This window comes from Cyprinodon variegatus, unplaced genomic scaffold (assembly GCF_000732505.1).
Source record: "Cyprinodon variegatus isolate N-32 unplaced genomic scaffold, C_variegatus-1.0 Scaffold64, whole genome shotgun sequence".
Taxonomy (NCBI): Eukaryota; Metazoa; Chordata; class Actinopteri; order Cyprinodontiformes; family Cyprinodontidae; genus Cyprinodon; species Cyprinodon variegatus.
In genome coordinates, this window is record NW_015150517.1 from 445571 (window position 1) to 455055 (window position 9485).

At 36.3% G+C, this 9485-nt stretch overlaps 1 protein-coding gene across 1 annotated transcript in view; it reads right to left on the minus strand.

The window, feature by feature from the left end:
* Positions 1-2914: 2914 nt before the first annotated feature.
* fam89a (family with sequence similarity 89 member A) overlaps positions 2915-9485 on the minus strand; it is an 8300-nt gene continuing 1729 nt past the window's right edge. The window contains exon 2 of the mRNA XM_015371714.1: positions 2915-4665. Within this exon, the coding sequence (XP_015227200.1) occupies positions 4369-4665 (297 nt within the window). The 3' untranslated portion in view covers positions 2915-4368. The remainder of the gene's footprint in view (positions 4666-9485) is intronic.

Here is a 9485-nt window from a genome sequence, read left to right on the forward strand (position 1 = left end):
TGAAAACTCTCCAATTTCAGCTTCAACGGGCTGCGGAGTCACATTCCTCCCTAAAGCTTTACCAGCTACAGCAGCCGGGGTGTGAACACTGAGGCGTGACCGTGATTTTAAGTAGTACCTTTCAGATAAGTTTATACACGTCAAGCTTCAGCAGCTGCACTGTAACCTGGTCAATTGAATCCAAATGATCCAAGTGTAAAATAAGGCGTCTTTAACATGATACTTGTAACATTCAAATAAAAATCCATCTTATTTGGGTGATATTTACATTTTGCTTTTGCATCTGGATACAAATTACATCACTGTAACAGCAGAATTGCCCAAGTGTCACATATTAGACTATTTTCTACCATAATGTCACCCTGAGAACATCTCCAATATGTTAATGAAGTAATTGTGAAATAGTAGAAGCAGGGAGTACAATAAGCTGGTGTTTAGTGTTCCTCATTAGCTCACATGTGCTGGATTTATTTGTACAAAGAGCGCTGTGTGCCTAAGCAAAAAAGCTCAAATGATCCATAATGAGAAGTTTAGGGCTCAGCTTTCCAGAACACGTCACAAGACTGGATTTAAGGCTGTTAGAACCTGATTTAAAGCTATTCCCCATCTAGGATTAAAACTGTATTGGGAACTATTGTCACAGACTTGTAAGTCTGTGACAATTAAGGTGTTCTAGGTCTCATATGTCGGTGAAGGTCCCACTTAGATTTCAGAGGGATGAGTCAGAAATCCACCCCTGCTGACAGATGGACCCCAATACAGGTGCCTTTTACGTCTAAGAATTTTATTGATGTCTTTTAAAAGCTTTATTTGCATTTTTTCTTTTTTGCAGAAGCATAATTTCAAATAGAAAATGTGTAATATATTTATTGAATGGGGGCTAAATGCTACTTTAAGTGAGATACTTGAATTGTATTTTCAATACTACATGGAAAAGCTAGAAAAACCAAAACAGACAAAAAAGAAAACGTTTAGGCTATATATATATTAATAAAAAGCTGTTGCTGGGTACCCAAATCAACACAGGTGTAAAAAAAAAAGGTTAAGGGCTGATAAAGACCTCAAAGTGTAGAGAAAAAATCTGAACAAGAGAGAAAACTGGAAATGAGTACTGAATAATTATGAATAAAAAAAATGAGAATTGGACAGTTTCAATTCATACAGGAAACAAAGAAAAGGTAAAAAGGTGAAGAAAAAAAGTCAAGATGTACATGCTGAGTGAGGAAGAATTGAAAAAGTTTTGGATTTAGAAAAGAAAATGCTAAGAAATGGGAGAAAACTTCACATTTTTAGGGAAGAAAAAGAAACCAAGAAAGCAATTTAAATACTTCTAATGCAAAGAAATGATAAAATTAATCCATACGCCTGCAACAAAGAGGCCTTAAATAAAGCAGTTGCTTTGATAGATAGCAGCAACTAGATTGCAGAAATACTACTTCCATTTTTTGATTGCATTTTTAAATATATTTGTTAAATCTTCTCCAACTTTTTTTAAGCAAAAAGTGATCTTTGTTCTAAGACAAAGCTTCTAAAAAGTCATCCATCCTAAAATGCTCCATCATACAATCCAAACGTTTAACAGTTAGGAATCGACTTTCTTTTTGTCTTAAAACAGGAAGCTACAGCTTTACAAAGGCACTAACTGTGTAGACATCCAGCAGAAAAAAACCCACAATAAATCCTCATGAATCTGAAACAGAAACCTGTTTCTTTCTTTCAAATAAAACAAAATATGAACCAAAACATTTGGTTTATCCAATGAGAACAATACAAGCATGTTTGCTGTGTTTCCATCTAGATGTTTGCAGATCAGATTTGTAGAAAAAGCCTTTAGATATTCTGTAATCTGTTCACCACTGATAAGGCAAAAGTTAAAGGGGGGTAGAATGCACTAAAAGTAATCCCATCATTATAACAATAGCTTTTATAAGCTCCGGGTTTATCGATTTTATCCATAAAAATAAACGAAATAAACCAGGAATCATTTAAAAAAATAAGGTAATTTTCCTGTTTAAGTGTGTAGCTACACAAAACCTCAATTTTATTAATTAATGTTAAACAAAACATAGAATATTTCCATTTGAATGAACTTTCTGGATGTTTCAACAATTGTATAAATGGTTTTTCCTATTCATAAATTTTTATTTATTTATTATTATTTCACTAGGGGTGTGAATAACAATGGAGGCTGTTTTCTGATCTGCTTTCCGTTTTGTTTGTTTTTCCAGAGGAAAAAACCCAGCAGTGAAATAAGAGTGACATCAGATATTTGATGGTCAAAGATCAAGTTCCACCTTTTTTTTTTTTTTTTTGCTTCAGCCATGAAAATGCTTAATAGTTGATCATGTTCTTGAATTACTCTGTTTGGAATTAAATAGAAATGCGAGAAGAAGTGGTTCTTAAAGATGGAAATTAAATGTAAAAACAAAATCCATAATTGTCATTAAATACTGATACTTTTATCAATTTATGATAAGTTTAATAGTGGGCAGCTAATGTAGGATTGCAACAAAGCTGAACCAATCAGCACACTGATATCTGCTTCTCCCCATGTATCCTTATTGAATGAGATCAACTATCATAGAGGAGCTTCAATCTAATGCAGGATATAAATCTGAATATTGGTGTGAAGATTAAATATGTTCAGTGATGAAGGTTCTTACCCATATATGAGCTGGGTCACACAAAAAATAACAGAGCAAGCTATTGCTGCTACTTTATTGGAGCCCATGAAACCCAATTTTTAGTAATGAGTCGATAAACAATTACTCAAAATCGGATGCATAAGGTAAAAGAGGTTTTCTGGTATGAAAACTGTCAGAGTATAAAATGACTTAAGAGATGAAATGTGCAACAACTGCACTAAAAAAACAAAAACAAATATGAGATAAATAAATCCTAATTGAATTTTGGTTGAAAACGTTGTGCATCTGCAGACATAATGGAGAAAACCGGCCTATTTGAAGCCTTGGTTTTTCTTAAAAACATTCCTTGGATACAAATCATTCATATATTTCCTATCAGCACCTTTAACCAAAAACAATGCTGAGTTTATGAGCGCCTTTGGTTTGTGACAGACATGATGGCGAGTTGAGAAATCAGCCGCCTGACCTGGAAAAAGAGCTGCTACAGAGGTATGGCGCCACGCGCTACAGGTTCTGATGGACGCTTTGCTGCAGAAACTGACAAAAAAATCATTGGAAATGAAAGACTAAAAGCAAAAGATTACATTTACATCAGAAATAAGGCTGGTTTTCTGCTCTGTGTGCAGAACTTCTTATAAATCAACAGTACGTCCCATCTGCTACAGTGTGTGAAGGAAGCAGAGGTTGTTAAATCTAAACCGGACCCCTTAAAGAATGCAGAAATGCTGCAGAGCTGCATCAGCAGAGAGGATTCTGCTTAGATTATCTGTGGCAGAACCCAAACAAGTTGGGGTTTAAGCTGCAGCTGTTTGAATATGCTTGCAGCAGAGCATAAAGGCCACAATGGGAAGTTTATTCCTGCAAATTCTGCTCCTGTTTTCCCTATAAATGTCCCATTTCAGATATACGTGCAGCTTGTATATGAATAAAACAATAAAAAAACAAGTTTAAGAACAGAAAACTTTCTTTATGATTCCTGATTCTGCTCAATAAAGGCTGTTTATAACTAAACTGTTTCTAACTCTGATCATAAACCAGCCACTCAGATGATTTCCCCTCCTTTCAGGTGTTCCATGTTTCCAGTGAGACAGGTAGGACTTGCAGGGCAGATATGCTCCTCCTAAACGATGAAGGTTTACTCCCTGTGTAGTAAACCAGTTCTGCTCTGCTGTTAACTAGCAACACTTAACCCGTTTTTCTTTAGATTTATGGGGATAAATGTTACAGTTTTTGTCAGTCCAACTAGCTCCTCTTCCTGCAGCGAGACCCAAATATCTTAAAAACATCTCAACCTACCGGTTTAACGTCCAAAGTTCAGGTATTTCCAACCTTTCTGTTTGTACCTTTTGTACAAAATGTTCAATGAGATTAAAAAGGAAAAGAATACTTTGTTATTTATATTATGTAATAAATAATAAAACTTTGTCCATATATGTTGATTATGCAAAAGAAAAAAGAAAAAAAGAAGAGTGACTGGCTGAGTAAAGAGCAGCACATAATATTAAGTCTAGGTTTTCTCATCTCTAAATCCTGATGAAACTAATAAAAAAAAAAAGAAAAAAAATCATCTTCCAGCAAAGACAGATGTTTGTTTCACCTGAGGAGTTAGGATGAGATCTTTCTTCTTCTGTTGCTTTAATGTGAAACACCAACCAGCCACTCCCTTCTCACAGCTTGGCTCAAAACATGGATCCGTCTGCAAAAAAAAAAATGAATGCAGGCCTCAGATGGCAACGCGAAAGGAGTCCCAGCTGTCCTCTTTGCCGCTGCTGAGGTTCCCGTTCTTGGCCGCGGCCATCGCTGAGCTGCCGTCCCCGACCTCCCCGTCCGGATGCTCCCCGGTGGGAGTGGAGCCCGGCTCTGCGTAGTATTCATCATCCTCGTCGAAGTAGCCGTTCTCCATCATGCTGAGGCTGGAGGCGGCGCTCAGGTCGTGGCAGCTGCCCTTGTACTCCTGGATGGACTCGTGGAGCGACCACAGCTGGCACAGCAGGGACATGTCCTGTTGGCGCAGCCCTACCTGTAGGGGGCGCAGTTCAGAGACTTTCATTAATCTTTCAAATTTAGACTAAATTATGAAAATAATGGTAATCTCAGAATGTATGAGGAACAACCGTCAATAGGGGAATGAGAAGACACTGAACGCAGGAACTGAACAAACAGCGATGAGAGATTGAAAAGAAATTAAAATGTTTCTTATAAGGTTTTGGAATCTATCAAATTTTTTATTTCTGATTATTTAATTTTAGAAAATTTACATCAATTTATCTCTTTTTGTTTCCATTACTGATAAACTTGCTCACGGTGTAATACCATTAGCTGTTAACATGCAGTTTGTTGTGAAAAAAGCAACAACCACTTTCTGAAAGTAATGCATGTCATTTGTAATCCTTTAAGAAACGTAAAAGAGGAAAAAAAAACATTGGGGTAAATTAAATAAATTAGATTTTTAAGTCATATCGTTCAGCCCCGGATTCTAAGAACTGGACTGAATCTTGTTTTTTATTAATGAAAAGACACGACTTATAAAAAAATGGATTTGATGCTATGTTTTCTACGGAAGAGGATTAGGGCCACTGAAAAAAAAAAAAAAGTTAACTGATTTTTTAATTTTATTTCAGTTTAACATGGGAAAAAAGTCTGAATTCTGAGATTAAAATCAGAATTCTGACTTTTTTCCCACACTAAACTATTTTTTTTTTTCCCCCACTGGCCCTAATCCTCTTCCGTAGTCTTCATTGAGCCTGTATCATGTCAGGATTTTATGCTGCTTCAGTTAAACTCAACCTGGGTCCTTTTTCCATTTATAACGTACAGCAGGTATCTTATAAAAAGGTCATGAGTGAACAGAAAAACGTGCAAAAGTTACAAGAATGGATGGAGGAAAAAAACGTTTCCAGAGTCCGTTTGCTTTTCCTAAACAGTTTGGAAAAATCTTTCAATTTCAAACTTCTTCACACTCCTTAGGATCACAGAAAGAATCACTAATATTGTTCTGTTTGTGTTTGTTCAGTAAATAATGAGTTAAATGAAATTTCACCAAAATTTGAAACTGCAGAAAGCTTTCTAGATAAAAAAAAAAATTCCAAAATAATTTTTAAGGCATGTTCAAGATCAGGTGTCAAACGTATTTATTATTCATCTGATTTATTTCAATTAACCACTAAGAGCAAGCATGATTTTGTAGACACATGATAGTGTAATTCCTAGACAGCAAACTGAAACATTTTCTGTTTTAATGGTTTGCTTTAATCTTCTGAAATTTTTTAAAATCTTTTTATCAGCACTCTCCTTACGGTCGAGCAAAAGGAAAGGATAATGAAAATCGGATTATTCATTAGACCAGCAGTTCTCAACCTTTGCGTCCTGAGCCCAAATGGGATTGCAGGATAATTTCTGGGGGTCAGCAAAATCCTTTAGGAAAAACAATAAATGTGGAAAATGAATGTAGCTTCTGACCAGACATTAGAAGGACGGGGAGCGGCTGGTCTCAACTCACCTTAGGAGCCTGCTTAAACGTTTTAATAAGTATTCCCCAAATTATTAGAGGCTGATAAATTGGATTTTGCCACCTTGACCACGTCATCAGAGCTGCAAGGCGCCCTGCTCCATCTGTCCTCTGATCGTACATTACAGACTTCTAGCTCTCTGCCTGCGAGCTGGAAGAGCTCCAGTTTTCAGTAGCAACAGAGTATGCAGCTAGGGCTAAAACAATTAAGGTCAATTCATGCTTCTGACGCATAGCCTCTGCAACCGTCAGATCTGTCGCTGTGTGCGACCACGCCCCCCCACGCAGAGCTTCTGCAACCGTCGTCTCGCACCTCAAAGAAATCCTGACTACGCGTCGGACGGTTGCAAACCCGCGCAGACCTCAAACAGAAGTAGCAGACAAAAAGCAGCTGTGATTGGTCCTTGGTACGCCTTTCCGACTGTCTGTGTGGTCGTCCTTCTCGATTCGGTGCCGGGGCGCCATTTTTAAAAACCCAGGAACAACTACAATGGACAACCTAGGCGTCCTCCTTTCTCTTTTTGCCAACTCCCTTAACAGAACCTGTTTCTCTTCGATGTCTAGCAACTCTAGATCCATCTCTGTGATATCTTGCAGACGCGGCATTGTTGTTTAGGAAAATAAACACTCCAGTCGGTGCCGCCAAAGTTCTTGTGACCATCCGCCAAAGTTTCGCGAGTTCTCGAATCGGCTCCCCTTTGCGCTTTGGCAGGAAACTGCTGTGCGTCCCTAGAAATTCCAGACCGATGGTGCAGAAGCTACCAGCAAAACTGGTTCGCCACCAGACCCAAGCAACATTGATGCGCGGTTGCAGAAGTATAATCTGCCCTTTAATCAGATTATGATACTCGATTGTTGAAATAAAAATCTACTTATTCATTAATCAATTAATCACTAACTGGAGTTAACGATTAGCTAAAAGAGCACCCACCTAGAGCAGTAATTATACCAAGATCGTACAAAAAATAAGTATGCATTTTACATTTAAGATAAAAATATTTTCTATCTGTCAATGTGCGCTTTTTAGAGGAGACGTTTTAGTTTCACCTGGTTTAATTTCACACAAAAAAATTGAAGTGAAGTGTTGTTTCCATTTGGATCCGCAAAAATGTGCAAATAAAAGACTTTTTCTGCACTGAAATACGTGAAAAACTAATACATATGGTAACCCCTGAGAGCCGAGAGCGCTGTCTACTATGTTTCTAACATAAAGTCAAGAAGCTGCTCTGTTCAAACAAGCAGGCTCAGCCGTCACGTTAAATAGGTGAAGAAAAACATCTCTGCTTTTTCTCAGGAAGTTATTTTCCTTGTTCAAGCTCTCAAACGTGGTCTGTCTTCTAGTGTTTTTTTTGTTCAACACACACTGTTATTTATTTCATTACAAAGAAAATAAAGTTTGTGTTAGTTGTTTACATTTTAACCACAACATGATGGGGTTTGGAAAATGAGCCTTTTGATGCTGCTTTATGTTCCAAAACAAGATGATAAAGAAGCTGAAGGGAGTTCATCATTGCTTGTCTGATGTGTTAAACTTGCATTGTCCTTAACAAACCTATCTGAACTCCTGTGCTCTGCAGACCAGGGCGTGGCTTTATATAGGACAACTACCATATCATTAAGCTCTGTGGACTTCAAGCTGTTGGTCAAATGCAGGCGGCAACAAGCAAAGCAGCAGGTTGCTGGACCAGCTGTTAGGGATGAATATTCCTGCTGCTGGGAAAGGACTATTAGAGATTATGTGATCACATGTCTGGTATATATTTTTCTTTTACTCTTAACATACAGAAAGCAGTACGGCGTTGTTTTACGTGGTTTATTAACATGCCTTTACAGTTACAGGTACACTAGTGTTAAAGGACACTGTGAAACATCACTGGTTTATGGCGGATCAAGAAGAAATGAGGTCAGCGGAATATGCTGATTCTTTCAAACTCAGATTAGAATCTTTTTCGATTAAATTATTTGAAGATATTACTATGTAGTTTTATTTAATTCATTTATCAAATTCTATGTTGATTTTTTTCTTCCATTGCATTTTTAATTTGCTTTAATGCCTTTATTTTAGCTTTTATTCTTTGCATTTTCATCATAAATTACGTGCAAGTTTTAGGTTTAGGATTTCTATGCAAATATATTTTTATGCAGTGCATCGTTTTAGTTTTTGTTTTGGAATTCCTTATACGTTTTTTTTACTTGTCTGGTAAAATTTACTGCAAATTATGCTGCTGAGTAACTAATGAACAATTGAACCTTACATGGAAGTTCCCTGCTACATCTTTGCAGGTGATTCATATTTGTATATCATTGTAGCAAGACTAAAATGACATTATAAGCTTTTTATCTGGTTTGTGCAACATTGAGTTTGAGGTGTTTACATGGTGCAGAATGTCACAGATTGGGTTTAAGCCTTTACAAGTAAATACTCGCATGCCACTGGTTACAGCGCCTCTGCACTGGCTTCCAGTAAAGGTTAGAGGAAATATCAAGGTGTTTTAAAATAAAAAAAAAGACATTGATGTATTGTGCACTTTTTGTTCTATGAGTGTTGAAACAGTAACCTATTTGTTTTGGCATTGCACTTTTGTCCAAAATCTCTGGTCTGACATTTGTAAGTTTATTGCAGAAAAAAATTGAGAAAGATTTTAAGTTATTTTGGAAGGATGTCCTATTTGGACTTTATGACCAAATGGAACTTTCATTATTAATCTGATTATTCTCTTGGCAAAATTCTACATTCATAAATGTACGTTTAGACATTCCAAAATATCTTTTATTGCTTTTAACAATGAGGTCAAGCAATATGTCAACACAATTAAGTATTCTCCTAATCAAAAGGCGACAAAAACTGTAAATGTGTGTAAACAATTTGATGTCTTTTTTGTAAATTTGTACTTTCCCTGGCAAAATGTGATGATGAAAATTTTCATTTTTGTTTTTTTGTTTTATGTTAAAACACCAGCAATGTTGGATACTGCACAGTGTAATATTTTCACAATGGAGACGAATGTTCATGTATTCATGTAAACTGTGCAATTGTTGAATTAAAAATAAAATAAAACATTTCTAGTATTGGGCTTGAACTTATGTCTGCCTTTAGATTGTAAGCAAATATATTCATAGATCAGAATTACATTTAATGTAGTTTCATGTAAAAGATTTTCATTGTTACTAAATGATTTATCTTGCTTTTGTGGAATTTATTTTATCTTTTCATTTGCAACATGTACAGACGGAAGAGCAGTAGGGCCACTGAAAAAAAAATGTTGACTTTAATATCAGAATTCTGACTTTAATCTCAAATTTCTGACCTTAATCTCAGAATTCTGACTTTA